Raw genomic sequence first — 18,984 nt, forward strand, 5'->3', positions numbered from 1 at the left:
ATGCAATTGCTGAGCTCACACTGTGAGCCTGATCTTACTGTGGTCACGATGGGACCGTGTGCGCCACAACATCCCAGAGGGAATCTAAAGAGCAATGTGGGATCTGTGAACCTGGCTGACTAAGGCAAATGGGATGGTTATCATGCAGGAGCGCTCTGAACACCCACTACAAAGTGGGGAGAAAACACGAGGCAGGGGCAACTGGAGTGCCTCCCCTCCCAGCTCTATCAGCATTGGGCTATCAGCCCTGGACATGGGGTTGGATGGCCCCAACAGAGAAAACAAGTCTTTGATCATGTGTAGAAATTGTCAGATGCACCCCACAATCTGTCACGTAAAAGTTTGTTGTGGCCACTGAAGCACTGAAGCCCCAGAGTGTCTCAGGCTCTCTGCAAAGCTCTCACCCTTTCGCTATGCTTCTCTTTGCTGTCAGCCCTGTTAAAATAACCATTATTTCCCTCCTTTCAGTGCAAAGCTCAGTAAGGTTGGTCCTAGAATGGTAATGCCCCATGTAAGCCTGTGCGGGAAGCTTCCCAACTTCACTCCAAAAGTGTCATTCTTGCTCCCAAATCTGCTCCCAAGCTCTCTACAGTTATTTTGCATGGGTGTGAAATTCTCTTTGACCTAACTACAATTCCCACTTGGCATTTTGGTGCTGGAAATGTAGCCACAGGGCCGCTGAAGAGAAGTGTGTCAGATGCACCGTGGTCACCTCTTTGCTTTCAGAGCAGGCAAGGGCTGTAGGCACCAGGATCGTTTTACATTTAAGCCAGTGTTTAATTCTCCCAGTAGCACCGAGATTGCAAGAGCTCAGAGCCCTACACCGAGGATTAAGAGAGCTCCTAAATACAGGGTTGTTGTTGCGGGGAAGGCAGAATAACAACAGAGCCTCTGAGAACTGTTCTTGAAAAACATTTATTTCCATAATGGGTTTATAGCGCTGACTTCCAAGCCTCACTACAACAGTTTTCCCCTACACACGATTCTGGGGACCATTACCTTGGATGGAATAAAAGAAAGAAAGCCATACAGAGAAGCCCCCAAACTGACAGTTTGGTACCAAACAAACTGTGCCCAGGTCATCCCTGAGCCTGCGCTGTTGGGTGTCTCAGCCCGGCTGGGACAGAGCTCCGTGCTCCATCCCTCGGTCACAGTGCAGGGGGCACTGCCTGCGGCCCCACATCGCTGAGGCTGTTGGGTTGAGCTGCAAAGATGGGCTCACAGGCAGAGAAGGCTGCGAGGATTCAGCGGCTGCCATTTATGCAGACGTTCAAAAGGAAACCTACATGTTTCAGTTTCACCTCCTGAGCCCCAGCATTTGGAAAGTCAAATACAAACCCAGAGACCAAAGTACATAAAATAGTGAACAAATGTCCAGACGTTTCTAAGCCCCCCCCAGTTTACTGTGCCATGATACCTCCAATAAAGAACAAAACCCCCACATTCGGATCATGCTGGATCTTATTTTTAAGAGGGAGGGGTAGAGATGTAGCACGTAGCATAGCAACTGTCAAGCAGTGTTTAAGGCAAATTTATTCCCATTTATTAAGAGATGAAGGTTTGCTGTTTGTTCGCTTTGTTTTGTAAGCTGCTAGATTACTTCTGAGCTGGATGCTGAAGCTTAGACAATTTAACCAAAGTTGGAGTGCACTCAACTCGTGTTCAACCTGAGCCCAAATCAGACAAAAACATCACTCCCAAAAGTATCAGTGAGAACCAACTGGAAAAAACTAAGAAAAGAATCCATGATCACAACTCCCCCAGAACTTTCTCCCTTCAGAGGTTGAGCCCAACTAAATAATACATACATACACGCATGCAGATGAAGAAGGACAGGATGGCAAGCTGCTACAAACACAGTGCTGAATATGGACCAAAGCAGAGCGAAACCTAAATTCCACAGATGCGAGAACATAGAAAGAGTTATGAGTTAAAAAAAAATGGGGGAAGAGGGGAAACAAAAAAAACAGAACCCCAGAGAGGAACGTTTGATGAGATGGAATGGAAAATAGAAGTCCGCTGTGTTCAGAGAAAGGGAGTTCTGAGGTGTGCACACAGAAAGCTGGGGGCTCAGCTGCCTCATCTCTCAGCTGTGTTAGTTTGCTGTGCCTTCCCCCTCCCTTGGAGATCCGGGTGTTGGTGCCAGGAGGTTCCTGTGGTTACTCAGTCTGTGCATCGTAATTAGCCCCCCCGGCCTTCTTCAGCTCGTTCTTGATGTAGTCCTCATCCAGCTCTTTGTGGTCGCTGATCACAAATTCTTTGGCAAAGTTCTGCAAGAGGTAAAGAAAAAGCCTGTTAAATAGAGGATGCTTGTCCAGGGGCTTGTATAAAGATGCTCCGTGCCTGGAGGTGTTGGAGGCCGGGCTGCATGGGCCCTGGGCAGCCAGCCCACGGCAGGGGCTTGGAGCTCAATGATCTGTAGGGTCCCTTCCAACTTAACACTGAGCAATTTTATGTGTCTACTTCTACAGGCACCGGCTGCAAGAGCTAATCCTGCCCTGTGCAGTAGCTTGTCCTAGCAAGAAGTGCATAGCAAGGTTAGGTCAAGTTCCCTAAGTACCGTGGAAACTAACAAGCTGACAGCTGCCACAAACCTTCAGCATGGTGTTGGCCATGTCACTAGTCCTGCTGGTGCCCCAGTGCTTTTTGGGAGCCCTTCTCCTAAAAAAAAAGCCAGCCCTACAGCACACTGCAGTGCCATACCCCTGGATGGAGGGACGATGCTTTGATTAAAGGCAGAGCAGCGTGCAGATGGTACCAAGAGAACATAAGTCTACTTCGGTAGATTTACTGACCTCTCCTTTGAACTATCTAATTCACACCATGGCCAAAACCAAGATATTGCCCTAGAAAGGCTTTGTTAATAGGCTCCAGAGTGCTCTGTGGTCTCATGATCCCAGGTGACCTTTAAGGACGTGCTCTGTTAATGCACTGTGTACTGCAGGGCAGCTCACTGGCTGCTTGAAGGCTCTTTGTAACAACGTGAGCCAGGCAAGCCCTAGGCAGCACACTGCTGCGTGAGGCTGGGAACAGAGAAAATCTTTCTCCGAATGGATCTCTGTGACCAGGACTGCACAGTGCCTATAGCAGAGAGAGTTTCTAATTGGTTTCAGACTCTCAGCCATGAGAGAGCTCTTTATTTGGTATCGTCTCGAGGGTCTCTGTTTGGGTTTGCAGTTGGGTAAAGGAGGGGGTGGAGAAGGATGCAGCTTGAGAGTCCCAGCAGCTCTTTCATGTGGTAGAAGAATGGAAGGGAGAGCAGAACAGCTCCCTCCCCATTAGACCCCATGCTGCACTGATCCTGTTTCACACCGTAGGAAATCCTCACTGCTGAAGGGTTGATTAGGGGGGAAAAAAAAGGCTTATAGCAGCAAGGAGGAGCCTTGTCTGCTCTGCTTCAGCCTATGTTCAGTTTTTCTGGTGTGAGGATGGACAGATGTTACAGGCACTCATCCATGTCTTAGCAGAGCTCAGGGGAAATGGGAAATAAAGTGTTTATCTAGGAAAAAAAATCGTGTATGGGACTACATGGCTTCAGTGCTAGCTTGACTTCAGTGACAGCTGAGTCAGGCCCATAACCTTTCTGAGAAGGGCTCCATGAAAAACTTCTTCTATAAAGCAGGGAGGGTTTCCTTCAGTGCCCAGTCTGCAGAATTAAGCTGTCTGAAATTAGGCTGCAAGTCCACTCATGTATGACCAGAGGGGAGCTATGTTATAGGCACCAGCAATTATAATTACTCAAACACTGGACCCTTCTCAACTGGACACTTACCCAGATGATTCCTGGGTGATGCCCTATGGATATCAACCACTGTTTCATGTCAGAGCCACCGGGACACCACACCAGGTTGGAACAGTTTCTCCCCAGCAGTTGGCCAGATGGGTTATGTTCCCAGCCACTCTTCAATATCCTCTTAGCTGACGGGGCCATCTCTTGTGCCAGATTTGTGCCCTCACAGAGCAATCTGGGTCACTGCTATAAATAACACAAGTTCATTCCTTTCTGTTGGCAGGTGCTGTAGGGGCTCCTTTGGCTCTTCACACTGGCTCTCCCCCACCATGGCGTCCCATCAAGCCTGGCCCCAAGGGAGAAGGTGACTGGGGTGAGTTTACTGCCTAGCACTCCTGATTCTGGGATCGTGCTTGACCTTTCTCCAGCCACAGCCTCTCTCTGAAGTGTCTGAGCTCTCTGGGGCTGAGCTTTGTGAAGATTTGTTCAGGGCACAAATCATAAGGTGAAGGGAAGCATGTAAGTGGTCTAAGACTGCTGAAAGCATCTGGTGACTCCTGTACCATCAGGGCAAGAAGACTGTGGCTCTCAGATTGGAGACCAAACACTTAGGGTCAACAGCAGCACTTTCCAGCCAAGGGCCATCTTAACCAGAGTTTACTCTTTTTTTTTCATCCCTGTTGAAAATGCCAGAATAAAAAACAACTCCCAGCTGATTTAATTGGGTCTGATGTTAGCTGAACCAGGCAATGGTCCCTATTCGTCGTGACTGTCATCTGCAGTTATAAATAACTGATCACAGCAAACTGGCTCCGACAAAGCACAAAAGATTGGAGCTTTGAGTAGCTAGCAGCAATGCCAGCATTGACTTCAAGCTTTCTGCTCTGCCACCAGATTTTCCTTATGCCCTTAAGAGCTTCTTTCCCTTAGGGGTGAGGAAAGTCCGTGGTGTCTCTTCCCTCACACATGCCATTATCTAACGCCTCTCAAGTGAAATGCAGAATACTGGTAGCTGCCTAAGTCGTGGTGCATAACTGATGCTTGAGCCCTCACTTTGCTGACAAGCATCTTCATTTCACCTCCTCTGCTTCCTTTTCTCCTTCCCCTACCCCCAAGCTTTTTACAACCACAGCAAGCCCTGCAAGTGAATCCCAGCCTTTGTGTTCACAGCAGTCACCAGCAGCCTGCAGATAACTGAAACAATGACACCATTTATCACTTGCACAACATGCCGGTAACCACAGCGCTATGCTTTGCCTCTTAAATCATTGAACACGACATAAAAAGTGCGATTTACAAATGGCTCTTCAATATACCAACCTAGCACTGGCTTCCCTTTGTGCCTAAGTAGCAGAGGGTTACAGCTGAGCAATGCAGTCTGCTGTGACATCCACATGTGCCACTACGGAGAGGAAGGGCTCTGACCATGCAGACCAGGTCACAAAAGCAGAGTCTGCATCCCTCCCTGGGAGGTGTGAAACTTGTGCAGCACCGTCTGTCCAGCCTTTCTCTTCCAGACAACTTTAAGGAGGAAAACAAAAGGGTGGAGTAGATTTTCTGCCTAATTCAGGCTCTGAATGTTTAGCATATGGGGCCATAAAATTTCCCTGAACTGGCCAAGGGAAAATCTGCTTGGTGCGGATACTGTACCAAAAAGATCTGCGGAGGCTGTTATAAATCCCAGCATGGGTAGGCCTGCAGCCAGGAGGAAAATCCTTGGATCAGCTATGGATACAGGGATTCCTAGCAGTGAGGGATGGTGCCAGGTAGTCAAACAGCTTCCTGCTGTTTTTATTTACACTGGGCCTTGCTGTGGCCTCCACTGATGTTCAAAATCCTCAGATTCACTCCGCTTAATGTCACTGCTCCCATCCATTGGACATCTTGTCTTCCATGCAGAAGCAGTATAGAGGAGCTGACATAATCCATGTTTCTTTTCCAGCATAGTGTGAGTCCTACACCTGAGGTCATGTAAGAAAATGAGAAATGTGCTATGGCTGCAGCAGAGATATGTTCTAGCAGGGCTTTTCTGAGTGCAAGGAGAGCCACCAGGTTACACACACTGCAATACAGCTCCACTGCCCTCCACTCTGGCTGCTCTGGCTGCACCCAACCTGGTTCTGCAATCAGATATGGGAATCCAAGCCATCAGCAAAACTCCTCTCTTCCACTTTACACCTTGCCAACTTTTACAGCATCATTTCCAGCCACTGGGAGAAGCCAGCTTTAACCTCTGGCAAACACACCTCACAGCAATGGAAACTGCATTTCAGCTGATCTGCAAATTCTTCCTACCCATTCTGCATCCCACTGAGGAAGTCACAGGGCTGTGTTTCAGATGTGGGGTGATGGGAGGCTGCTTAAAGAAGTTACTTCTGTTACTGATAAAGTCACCACCTTCTCTAGACCAGGAGTAGGAGTTCATGTACATCCATATCCACTTGGTATGGTTATTACAATAAACCAGAAGAGGAAAAACTGCCAAAAAAGAATTATTCAGTTTGCCTTCTCAGCAGTACCACATATAAATTTGATTTTCTGATTGTAAAAAAAAACCAACAAAAAACTATTAAATAATTTTCTATTTAGATCATCGTACTAACATGAGAAACCCAGTGCACATGCATGGAGTTAGATATGGTCTATCTGCCCTTAGTGCAAAATAACCCTGCAAGTGGGTCCTTCATCATGGTGTAGCAGCATCAGAGCAGTGAGGAGCCCAGCAGGAAGGAGAAACTGGCAACAGAGATCTGACCATGACCTCCAGAGCAGGAATTCAGCAAACTTGTTGACATCACTAAAATCAGGCAAATTCCTCAAAAAAAATTATAATGAATAAAATGCCATGAATACTTGCTCACAGAAATGGGACTGTTTTACTTTGAATATGATTTATGCAAATAATAGAGCACATGATTTTGTGGGGGTAGGAGTGCTGGAGAAAACAGAGAGGAGGCAAAAGTTATGGAAGACAAACTGACAAAGGTTGGTCAGCCCCTTTGCTCAAACAGCTCTGCAGGGGAAGTCAGTCCCGTCAGGAAAAAGAGCTCCACACTGCTTAATGAAGGGTTAAAATCTCCTGGTAGGAAGTGCAGTGGTGAAGGGAAACAAGTTCGAGGAGAGGAAGCAACACTCAGAGAAACAAAGCGCTGCTTTCAGTTCTTCAGCCTTCCCATCCCAACCCTTCCACGGCAGCACCGCCACTCCCAGCCCTGCGACCATGGGGCCTGGGCTTGTCCTTACTCAAACGAAAGCACTGCAATCTCACCCCTCTGCCTCTCCCCAGAGTGAATGAGGCCATTTATTGGGAGGCCTGACTCTCCTGTACTTAAACCCACAGTTGCCAGGTTGGACCTTGCAGGAATTTTTATGGCTGAATTGCACCTCGTGCCAGCAGGCGTTGATAACCACACTGAGCAGCTCACAACAGCCTTGAATTCTGGGCTCGGGCCAACCTGTCCGTGTCTCCCAAGTCTCTGGGATAAAGGAGGTCAGAACAACAGTCCTCAAAGCAGAGGGGGTCTCTTGAGCTAATGCTGAATTGGCCATGGCTTGTGCACGTAAAGAAGGCAAAAGGCAGAGACGTCCTTGCTGCCAGGAACATTAAAGGTGAGTTTAAGACCAGCTTTGGATGATCTCCTTTGTAGCCAAGCAGAAATTATGCCCAGAGTCCCTCTGTTCAGCTGGTATCTGCAGGCATCTGTGTGCAGCCTTGGCATGACAGCTGGTGGCTCTGTGTACTCAAACGAGTGAAGCCCTTTAGCTGGAGTCATCCTGGCATTGCTGTTTTGTCAGATAAGTCCCTTAGGTGGAAGTTTTGCTCCCTGTCCTGCCCTTACTTCTAACCTTTTTGTAGCTGAACTGCTTGGACCAACTCACAGGCTGGATCTGAGAAAATAAACGGCTGTGAAAAGTGCTACTTGGTGTTCCTTAAATGCAAAATGCATTTTTTTCTGCAATTCAAAATAAACACATTAAATGCATAGCCTGCTTGCCAACAACATCAAAGAGGCAATAAGGACACCCCCAAATAAGTAAGAATTGATTCTCAGCTAGTACTGTTGAGGGGAAATACAGTTATTTGTACCTGATGATATCATCCCTATAATTGTATAGTAATTACAGCTAAAAATCAATTGTCCTTTCTTCCTGAGAGATCTCCTGGCAGCCTCCTCCACTGACGAGCAGCACCGCTCCCCAGCCACCTCCCCACAGCCTTCCCAGCACCTGCTCCCCCATCCAGGGAAGGAATACAAAAGCAAGGGCAACCCAGCTCCCCTCCTTGCTTTGTAATATTGCATCCTTTTGCTCACAAGCCCCTCATCTACTCTTCAACAGTTAATATCCCTCAGGTTTTCCTTATGGCAGGTGCTTCTGGGAGACGGTTAATAATCACCATGTGTGAACTCTCCTTGTCCTACAGATGCAGGGCTGTGGGTTTTGCTTGCTGGGCGGTATTCAAGCTGACTCTTTCCCTGTGAACCTCTTGGTGGAAGAACAATGTTTGCTGGCTTTCGTTCAGCTTTGAGCAGAGCTCAGCCGCAGCTCAGCAATGCGTCTACAACATATCAGAATATAAAGCAGGCTCCTCTCACAGTGGTGCTTTGGTCACAGTTGGCTTTTGCAAACATTACAAGATGGCAAATGCCCTTCAAGTTTCACTTCTCAAACTGGAGATGTGTTGTTCTGTAAGCCCAGCCAGTCTCACCCATAGATCACAGAACTGGAAGCTTTTATCTGCTGCACAAAGAAGTCTCCTCACGAGCAGCCAGGGATGGTTCATGTTGCACTGGATTCGTAACTCACACAAGTTACTAATCAAACATTAAACAAGTGGAATTGCAAATAATACGTAGCAGACCCAAAGGGACAGATCTTAGAGCAGAATCTGGGAACGCTACTCAGCCCAACAGGAATAAATTGTCTAAACATCTTTTAAAAAATCTTGGTCTTAGTGACTCTTCTATGAGTCATTCATTAGTACTCTATAATTTCCTCCCCAATTTCAATAACACAGTTTCAGCTGCTTCACGTGAGCAGAGATTTGCTGTCCTGTCTCACAGGTATCAGTATGGAAGTTTCTTTTCAGAATAAGCCCCTCTGCATGGTTGTTCTTTCAGAAGATTTTGTTATATTGTTCATGCTTCTTATCTAAACATCCTCTGTATCACACAAAACACCAATGAACTGAGGGGGCTTCATTCTCATCCTCTATATGGTCCTACTGGAAGATATCTGTACATCACCAAGAGCAAAATAATGAAGGGAAATTATAGCAATATTCAGCTTGTTCTCCTGGTGCAGCAAGAATGACCAGTTAATAAGGAATTGAGTAGCTGGCCCTAGGTCTCATTGAAAGAGCTAATCTTATTCTAAATACTTGTTCAGAATACACGTGCTAAACGTGAGCGTCTTCTCTGCCTTTCCAACAGCAGCTCTCTGCAGCCTCCCACCCTTCACTTCTCTCTGGTAGCTGTTTGCTTTCCCTCACTTTGGCAGAGCTTGGACACATTGCTGGGGCATCCAATTCAAGCAGTCCTTCCGAGGTGTGCACCAAGCACATTTCTCTTCTTCCCTGATATGCCCACAGCCAAACAGAAGACTGTTCAAACCTAGTTAGCTATTAAAAGCTATCGGTTAATTGGTACTGCTAGGGACCTTAGACTCTATTTGATCGTGTCCGTGAATTCACTGTGCAGAGACAAAAGGCCTCAAGAGAAAAGTTTAAAAATGGACATAGATCTTTCTGTTAAGTTGTACTTGCTTAACTTAATAATGCTTTGTTCTCGACCATTTGATAGTATGTCATTTTCTTATCAAGGAAAGAGATGGGAAACATCTTAATGCCAACACACGGGGAAAGCGCATGTTCCCTCTTCTGGTAATAATTAAGATGAACTTAAGTTCAAAGGTGCTTCTTTATGCCTGAGTTCTCAAAGGGCAGATGTCAAGTCCTCTTAGTAAGAAGACAAGCAATAAGAAACTGTCTTCTTTTTAAAGGATTAATCAGTAAGATGAAGCGTGACCCAGCGCTTCCCCTCTCTCACCTCCTGCTGATGCTGGCAGAGCTAAAAGCAATGAGAACCGGCTGACAAGGGTTACCTGTACTACTTCTTTCACCAGAGTCTTGTCGGTCCCGGTTTTGGCTCTCTGCAGGCCGCTGACATCCTCTCCAATCCAGGTGATGAGGGCAAACTTGACTCGCTTGCTCATGGCATCACCGGTGGTGAATCGGACGAAGCCAAACAATCGAACATCATCTGGAGGGACAAAGCAACAGAAATAAGGTGATTAAAACCAGAAACTTCTCTCCCCTCCCTCCCCCCCCCCCCCCACTGTTTTCTGCAGTAAGACTATTGCTCACAGATTAAAGACCAAGTCAGAGCACGGATACTGCACTATGACAGCGTTGTGCTGGACTAAAAGGGCAACGCAGGGGCTCTGTTCATGTGTCCTTTGCTGGCAAAGCAGGACTGGGAAGAATCTGGTTTTGCCAACAAGGCCCATGCCTCACTAGTGCACTGCTAATGAGGTTGGAAATGGCTAACATGCAGTCAACAGGCAGCCTGAGAGCACAGAGCTCAGCCTGGTTACACGTTCAGCCCAGAGCTAACCCAAGTTACACATTCAGCCTGATCATTCATCTCTAAGTCACAGTGGTCAAGAAGAGAAGAAAGTGATTTCCCAGCCCGTCTCTTAAAGGATAGCCAGATCAGGATCACATTTTATAAAATATACCCAGAAACTGGCCACTGTGCAAATCTGATCCCTTTCCTGCTTTCTCTTCAGCAACACTTCTGGCTCACCTGGAGTATGAGCTTGCAAGAGAAAGAGGAGGGGAGAAGAAGGAGCTAAAGCAAATCTGGAACTGCTTCCCCAGATGTGCTTTTCCCAAGCCCTGTAGAGAAAGGCCTTGGATTTAAAAAATGTCCTGAACTATGCTTTCCAGCCGGTGTCTGCCGTATCAGGCGAGATGAGAGTTATTTAGTCTGGCTCTGTGTGTAAAAACCTTGTACACTCTTTGTCTGCAGGAGTTTGTACTTCCATTGCATAGCGGCTCATCCACTGAGACTGCTGGACTCCTGCATGATAACAGACACTTGGTAAGCATGTGACGCCATCCATCCTATCCCATCCTCGGTGGCACGCAGGATGCTGGAGCCTTACCCAGGACTGTGCAGAGAAGCAGAGCAGATGGACAGTTGTGCAATCATGGAATATATCTAATCATAGCTACTGCATCTGTTACAGGGCGCTCAAGACCTTTTTAATGAAGTGAGATGACTCAAAATAGAAGAACAGACTTGCTGTTTGAGAAGAATCGTGCTCATGCTGGTTACACTTGTTGTGACCAGTTCAATGTGTTTTGTAGGGACTCGCTGTCTCGACTACTGCCAGGTGAGAACACGGACTGCAGGTGCCAAAATCCCATCCCTTGGGTCAGCATGCTGCAGAAGCAGTCAGGAGAGCCCCGGGAGCTCCAGGGAATGGGGAGAAGCAGCTGGGAATTGCTCATCCCCAGAAAATATGCTGCTAGGAGAAAAAAAATGGACGTTCTCTGAAAGCTGGCAGATCTCAGGTTCTTAAACACCAGTTGTCAAGTTTTGAAGTCCAAAAGGACGCAAACACCTGTGTTCTCCTGCTTTGTTCTCTCTCTGTTCTTTGCCACTGACAGAGGACTAACATAGGGGTGTGTGAGCCTGCTGGAGTGCTTCAAACAAACTCCTCTAAAGAGCTCAGGTCTGAAATGAAGAAGAAGAGAGCTCTTACTCAGATAGATCTTCTGGCAGATTAGAAGAGCCATGTGCACAGATAGAGCAGGCAAACAAAACTTCCCTCTCAGAAGCCCTATTACTGGCGAGTGCACCAAACCTACGGTGAGACTCCTGCTCCTGACAGTAAATCCTCTTGCCAAGATTGATTAGAGCCGTAAATGAACCGACAGCCAGGAAATACCCAAGGTGAAGAGAGACAGCAAATCCCCAAACGTTACTGTTAACAGTTCTATGGAAAAAAGACTTTGCTTTCCCAGATCTGACAGGAAAGGAGGTCACGCTTTGCTAAGAATTGTACTGGGGCTCCTATGGGAACCCAGGGCTGGAAGGCACTTTAATGTCACCAAGCCCTGTCCCCTACAGCTCTGTAACTGTGTCACAGCCCTTCTCGTGGACTGATCACTTTCCACTTTGAGCGTGGAGGTTTTTGATCCCTGCTCCTTCTACCAAAGGCTGTTACAGAACCTGAAGCTTGCTTTGGAATCGACTCCTTTATAATAAAGATAATGCAAAAATATAATGAATGGGCAGAATCCAAAGTTCTCCTGCAGTGCTTTCTCACTGCAACATAGGAGGGATCTATCTGTCAGTACGAACCCAGGGATCACTGGAAGCAGCAGGTTTTGCTTCTCAATGGAGTTTCCCATCCTGTCTGAAAGCAGCTCCATCAATGGCAGCACCCAGAGCCAAACCCAGCAGTTCCATGTGGGCTATCAGAACACCTGGACTCGGTGTCTGAACAACTACCTCATGGTGTTAAGTCCCAGTAAGTTTAATGAGCAGCTGCAGGTTAGATGTGGGCTCTGAGTCACTACCCTGCCTGAGGCAGGTTTCCAATGTATTCAGTACAGACTCCCAATACACGATGCTTTAACTCAGCATGCCAGTCTGTGACTGCAGTGGCCGAGGAGCAATTCAGCAGATGCAGATGAAGCCACGAGGGAAAGTGAATCAGAGCCCTTAGCAATCAGCCTGTCTCCTCTCCTAACAGGACAACAAGGACAGATGCGGGCAGTCTTAGCACCGGCTCAGCCTGGTTATGTGACCCTCCTGATCAAAATCCCTGAGCAGAAGCAGTTGAGTTTCACAATGAGTCTGAAGCTTGTTCCGAGCGATAACGGGATCAAAGCAGGCCTTCTTTTATGCTCCCAGATTCCCTCTTTCACAGTTAATGGGCTCTGCCCTGCCAGATCACCTCCCTGCGCTGGGAGCCATCGGTGCCATCAGTGCTGGCTCTGCTCAGAACCCCAAGGCGTTAATATTCCTCCTCCCCACCCCCTCCTCTTCTCACAAAAAAAAAGGATTTTTGATGGATGTGGAGGGAATCCAACAAATGACAGACAGAAGGTTTCCTCTGCAAGAGGAAATCCTGCCTAGCTCTACACAACCACCTTCCTCATTGCTCAGCCATGAATTTCAGGGCAGAGAGAAGCAATTAAAGGATATTATTAATAGATCTGGGTAGAACGGAAATAGCAGCTTTATTTGAGAAGATCTCACAAGTTACACACAGCAGAAATTAACCTGAATTCCTACTGATATCACTACTCCCTCAAGTGCAGTTGCACAGCAAGGCAAGAGGGCTATGCAAACAATTAGAAGTACAACAAATGCCTTAATGAACTTCAGTTATTGTTTCCTCCCAACCCCCTTACGAGGCAGGATTTCCCAAATACGCCGATTAAACTGCCCTTGGCTGTAAACAAAGCTCGATGCGGAGCTGCAGAGATTTCCTTGATGGCATTCTCCTCTTTTTCATCCGCTCGAACCCTTTGTTTCAGCTCTACACAAAAATTCCCCATTGGGTTAGAATGCACCGACTCATCAGTCAAAGCTATCAGCTGCAAGAAAGAAATCCACATCATCACAGAATCATAGAATGGCCTGGGTTGAAAAGGACCACAGTGATCATCTCGTTTCAACCCCCCTGCTATGTGCAGGGTCACCAACCAGCAGACCAGGCTGCTTCACCTGCCTGCTCCATCAGGGTGACACAGAGCACGCAGCCCACGGGAAGAGCTGTGCTCTCCCCACAGGGAGTTACTGACAGTGCACAACAGGCTGTGTGAAGGATTTATTTTGTTGGGTTCGTGTGAGATTAACTTGTCAGTTTTCCACCTCTCTGGCCACCCTTTCAGCTGTGTGGCTGGAGGTGCAGACAGAACCCATCCCGACCTCTAGCATGCTGGTTTTGTCCACGTACTGATGCCTGTGCATCTCTGTTGCAGTACTGCCTTGCACCACACAAGCACGTTCTGGGGCACCAACCCGTGGCTGTGGCACCCACAGGGGCTGAGCTGGGCACGCATACACACGTGCATGGGGAGGAAGCTCCTCCTGCTTCCTCTGCTGTGCAGCCAGCAGCATCCCATCGGGTGAGCCATTGCTGCCTGGGGACGCGGTCCTGTGCCAGCCCTTCTCTGACCTGCTGCCATGTGGGGGCAGGATGCTGGCGGTGGCTTGCACTAAGCTTTGTCTCCTTCCCTGAAGGAAGGCAGGGGTGCATTAATTCATCACCCCTTCTGCATTTTAACAGGTCTTTCCTCCACTCTAAGGTGCCAGTGCAATCGTGGTGATCTCTGTCTCAGATTTTAACTCCTAAATTATACCAGCCGAGGCTTATAGGGCAACTGTCATAAGCCCAAAGGAGCACACATTTGTACCAGAAGCTAGTTCCATTTCTATTTTCTTCCTAATTCTCTGTGTCAACCAGGAACGATTTTATAGGGTATTTATTTCAGCCCAAAGATTTTCAGTTCTTCCTCGCGCTGAATGCACAGTGTGGTTTTGGTCTGATCTTTTCAGACACATGAATAACGATCCCATTTCATGCTGTCACTGCAATTATTTATCTGCACTGGGGCTTTCCAAAGAAAAGGCTCATTATTTCTTTTGTCAGAGATGCATTGAGAAACAAGTGCTCACATGTGGCACGGAGGAAACAGTCTTCCCGTCTCTCTACTACTTAATGACAGGATGAAAAAAAGAAAGAAATTAAAATAAGCTACAGACAGAGGCCATGCAATGCTCTGCTGCTTTGTGGTGTGGGAAGTGAAGCCAGCTGTCCATGCAGTCAGGTATTACTGATGCACCCGAAAGTTGCAGCGGATGTTTCTGCCTGGTGGTTTACGTTGGTATCTCTGGTTGTAAGTCATCCTGCTCTTCTCAGCAACAGCAACACCAGCCCAATGATGAAACTTACAAAACAACAAAGCCCAGGAGCCTTAACATCCTTCCGTACAATAACCTCCAACTCTTATCTGGCCTTCTGGCCTCAAATTCACCGGCTCAGCGTTTTGCTTAAGTGTACTCATGTCCACGTACTACTGAACACCAAATTAAAGCTGTGTCTGGACCCAAGCCATCTGCAAAGGCAAAAGCTGTAACTGTGAAGTAAAATGGGTCGAAAGCCCTGAATTAAGTCCTTGTTTAGTGCCGAGGTAATCTGTGCTGCTAAACCCAACCAAAACAGTTCGCAGCCAGAAGACACAGGGGGTGTCTACACGGTGTTTAATGACCCTGACGCAATTAATGCCCTCAACTTATGGTCTCCAGACTCTCTGGGTCAGCCAAAGGCCAGTGCAGTCACGTAGGCTGGTCGTTACACAGGACTGCAGGAGGAAGTGCCATCAGCAGCCACCTCTAATCTCCTAATAAGGACTTGAGTGTGTCAGTGGTTTAAACCCGCCTGATGGCTTTAGTTCAGAAAAGGCTGGAGAGGTGTTCACACCTCCTGGGCTGCCTTTGGAGGACGGAGAAGACTAAAGCAGTGCCTATGGCCTCACAGCCCAAGTGTCTCTGTTGTCTTCTTGAACAGAAGGGCACTGGAAATGCTTCCAGTATGAAAATACTTTAAGTACGCACTACCTTAAAGTTTTCTGCCAGTACAAAGGACATGTAGCATGGTTCCCATGTGCAACACATATCTGAGAGCAGAACAGGATGAGCCCCACGACTGATCAACCCCACCTGCACTGCCTTCCTTCAGCCACAAAACACGGGGCTCTGCAGGGCTGGCTCCTAATGTGGTCTTTTTCAGCTGCTACTCTATTTAAAAGAAGCAATTTCAAGCAAATTCTTACTTTTTCCTTTGTCCTCAGCCTCTCTCATTCCCTGAGGAGGCTTACAGACTCAGTCATGGGCTGGGCTGTGGTCTGCATGAAAAGAAAAGTGGGAAGGAGCACTGCTACCAACAAACCCCTCCAGCACCTCCCAGGTTGTGCCACCACACAAGGCTGACATCCACCATGTCCTCCAAACCAGGACAAAAGGCCACCTTGCTCTCAGTGCCACATGAATTAGCACTCTTGGTGACACTTTGCACACTGAGCGTTTCCAGCTCACACTCTCACCTTCAACCACCAAATTATGCTCAGCTTCTACCCAAGGCAGCTGCAGCACTTTGTGGCTTTGGGGGCAGTGTTCTTCACAAAACAGGAATTTGAAACAAGGAAGGAAGTTCATTCTGATGTCAGGGTTTTTTTAATCCTTTAATCATGTTTTCTGAAGCTGTTTGCATCAGTGGCAGCTCTTCTCCCCTCCAGCAAAACATAAAATGAGCTGAGGTAGCACCAGGAGGGAAGGGATGCAGCAACAGGAGGGAATCATATCTAGCAGCCGTTCCCAGCCCTTCCTACTCTTTCTTAGTGACTTTGTTCCAGTAAAAATATTCCAACCAGCTCTTCTTCATAGTAACATTTGGCACCTTTCTTCCAGATGGGAAGGAAACTACAACTGCTGGCGTGAGCCCTGTTCTCACTCCAGTGGTCCAGACAAAGGGTGGCTGCACAGATGGAGGCACCAAAACCTGGTCGAACCCTCTGCATGCGCTGCACTTAACTCGTGGGTGGAGGAAGATCCTTTTGAGCACCAAAGCAGGAGCCTGGGACCTGAGCCTGCCTGCTTCTCCCGGCCTGCAGTGATTGTGCTCCAGAGAGGGTTTAGAAATAACTCCCTGCCTCTCATCTGCCAAGGAGCAGCCCTGCCAGGTGCATCAGAAAAGAGCGAAAGGAAGGGAACCCAGCTGCTGTAAGGGGCTGAGCTGCACATCACAGGCTAATGGGCCACCTCTACCCCACTGATGCCCTTCACTTAGCTCTTCCCATACCATGCTTACGCCTAAAACGTGTGCAAATTCCTTTTTGTAAGAGCACTCCAATAGTGGGGCCAGCTTGCCACTTTGTTAATACAGATCAAAGTTTCCATAAACTCTGTCTATTTTAATACCTTGTTTTGTAAAGGTTTGTCACATGCAAGCAATGGCAAGAAAACAAAACTGGCCGTATTCCAAAGTGTAATGTATGCCTCCATTAGTTGTTCTATGCATCCAACCCAGCCCAGCCAGCGACTGCTCCCTGCCAAAGCCCCTCCTCCTGCTTATCCACACAATGTAAGTACTCCCATGCTATGGCAGAGACAATGAGAACTGTTCCTACGGAAGGTCCCACTCCAGACAAAACATCAAAAATCAGTCCAGACAAAATGAAGATATGAGCTCCTGGAAAACAAGGAGGGGAAATAAATGGGGAAAGTTCCTGTGCAAGCCTCAGATGTCCAGAGACACTGGAGACACTCAGTTATCTCGGCCACAGGAGGACACAGAGAACACAGCTCTGATGCTGGTGCTGTTGACCTGCCAGGAAAACAGCGCTGAGATAACATTGGGCTGAACTTCACAAGCACTGAGCCCTGGGTCCCCCTGCGTGCTGGCAGCTCTTTTTTATCCTAATGTTGCACATTAAGAGCACATTAAGGTGGGAAGGAGTTTTTTGCCACATACGTCATCAGCTCCTCTGACATCATCTAAAGGATGATTTTTGGTTTTGGAGCTTCCCTGCGGAGCTCCAAAGAACAGCTGGAATTGAGTAGCTGTATTAATCCTGGTGAGACCCCGCTGGAAACGTCAGAGCAGAGCGTTCTGAACCCTTCTGATCAGCAACTGCAGTGCAAAGGCTACAACATATTTTCTCCTTTGGTATTTTTTGACTGACCAAACCCTGCCCTCACTTAAGTCACGGGAAATCCTTCTCTCTGACCCAGTGAATGCAGCCAAGCCGTGGGGTGGGGAAGACCCACGGAATACCCACTGGCATTTCTATGGACATGGGGCTCTGCACACCTGGAGGGAGAGATTGTTCAGCACCCAACTCCTCTGCAATACAAACATATAACGTAAAACCACAGATAGACCTACTACCTGCCTCTATCAGTAGAGGAGTGAGGAAGCTTTGCCAGCAGTAGAGCAGCATTAATCTACAATTCATTACAAATGCTTCATGCCAGTGCTGTTAAACAGCAGCCAAAACGGGGGAGAAGCTGTCCCATACCCCCCAGAAGTTACTGGGAGCAAAATCAAAGCCAGCTTTTGTAAAAGGCGTCGAAAGTTCCAATCAGATGAAGTCAAATACCTGTCTGTTTGTCTTTGCTTTTCCCCGGGCTTTGTTTCTCCCGTTGATAACCCACATCCGACAGTGGAACAATCAGCTGCCACGTTAAAACCCGGAGCCCCACGGGTGGGTCGTGCAGTGCCACAGCCGACTGTTCGCAGCGCATTGTTTGGGGCAGCACCACTGCTCACATTTCACCTTCTTAAAAGATCTGAGCAAGCACGAGGCTACGTTAGCACCAGGAATGCAATGTGCAGGATACACTCGTTGCAAAATAAGCTGTATGGCTGCATTTTTTAGGCACCAAAATGGAACGGTTTTTTGCTCGTCGGCAAGAGGTCACGCTTTGAAAACGCGGTGGCGAACAATGGGACTCTTGGTAGTCAAAGCTTTTGTCTTGGAGGTGGCGGAGAAGCAATGAGAAACTGTGCAAAAGGGTGGAAAAAGCCCCAGGGACCATAAGTCTGGGGGTGAAACAAAGGAGTGGTTGGACTATGGACTTCGGGGAGTTGCGCTCCGTGGCGGCAGGAAACCCAACCGTGCAGGACAGGGGAAGCAGCACCAATTCTATTTCCCCCACGTTTTCTCCCATCTTTCCCTCCCTGTGTGCCAAAGCCATCGGGAAGGAGCTTACCTGTGCACTTCCTCTTAAAGGTTTCATAGTCTACCCCTTGGTCTCCGGGGACGATCGTAGAGCCGTTGTATTTAAACGTCACCCTTTGGGAAGGGGAAAAGAGAAGGGAGATGGTACTTAAAAGTCAGCCTCTGGGAAGGCAAAAGAGGAGAAGGGGAGGAAGGTATTCCAAAAAACATCCTTGGGGAAAGAGGGAAGAGGAGCCAGGGAACAGAGGAGCATCGGTGCCCGTCCAGGAGATGCCGGCACCGCGGTGCACCTACCAGTTCACCTCGGTGGCATCGTCCCTGACGAGGTTGTACGCCTCCCTGCACGCCTCCTTGTCGATTTTGGTGGCCATGGGGACGTTCGGGGGAGCGGGCTGGCGGCCGCGGAGCGGCGCGGAGATGGGGCCCTCCGCCGCTGCTGCAGCCGCACCGCACCGCGCAGCGCCGAGCCGAGCAGAGCCGAGCCGAGCCG

At 48.1% G+C, this 18,984-nt stretch overlaps 1 protein-coding gene across 2 annotated transcripts; it reads right to left on the reverse strand.

Annotated features, from left to right (window-relative positions):
• Positions 1–899: 899 nt before the first annotated feature.
• Positions 900–18,973, reverse strand: COTL1 (coactosin like F-actin binding protein 1). 2 transcript variants are annotated; one of them, NM_001166325.2, is made up of 4 exons: positions 18,789–18,973; positions 18,526–18,608; positions 9,833–9,990; positions 900–2,270 (listed from the first exon to the last, which is right to left on the reverse strand). In NM_001166325.2, the coding sequence occupies exons 1-4, from the start codon at positions 18,863–18,865 to the stop codon at positions 2,160–2,162; spliced, it is 429 nt and encodes a 142-aa protein (NP_001159797.1). In that variant the 5' UTR covers positions 18,866–18,973; the 3' UTR covers positions 900–2,159. The 2 variants fall into 2 exon arrangements, with proteins under 2 accessions (NP_001159797.1, XP_046755491.1); XM_046899535.1 differs by lacking the exon at positions 18,789–18,973 and having other exon boundaries at positions 17,913–18,571.
• Between the last annotated feature and the right edge of the window lie 11 nt (positions 18,974–18,984).

The sequence above is a fragment of the Gallus gallus genome, chromosome 11, assembly GCF_016699485.2.
Source record: "Gallus gallus isolate bGalGal1 chromosome 11, bGalGal1.mat.broiler.GRCg7b, whole genome shotgun sequence".
Lineage (NCBI taxonomy): Eukaryota > Metazoa > Chordata > Aves > Galliformes > Phasianidae > Gallus > Gallus gallus.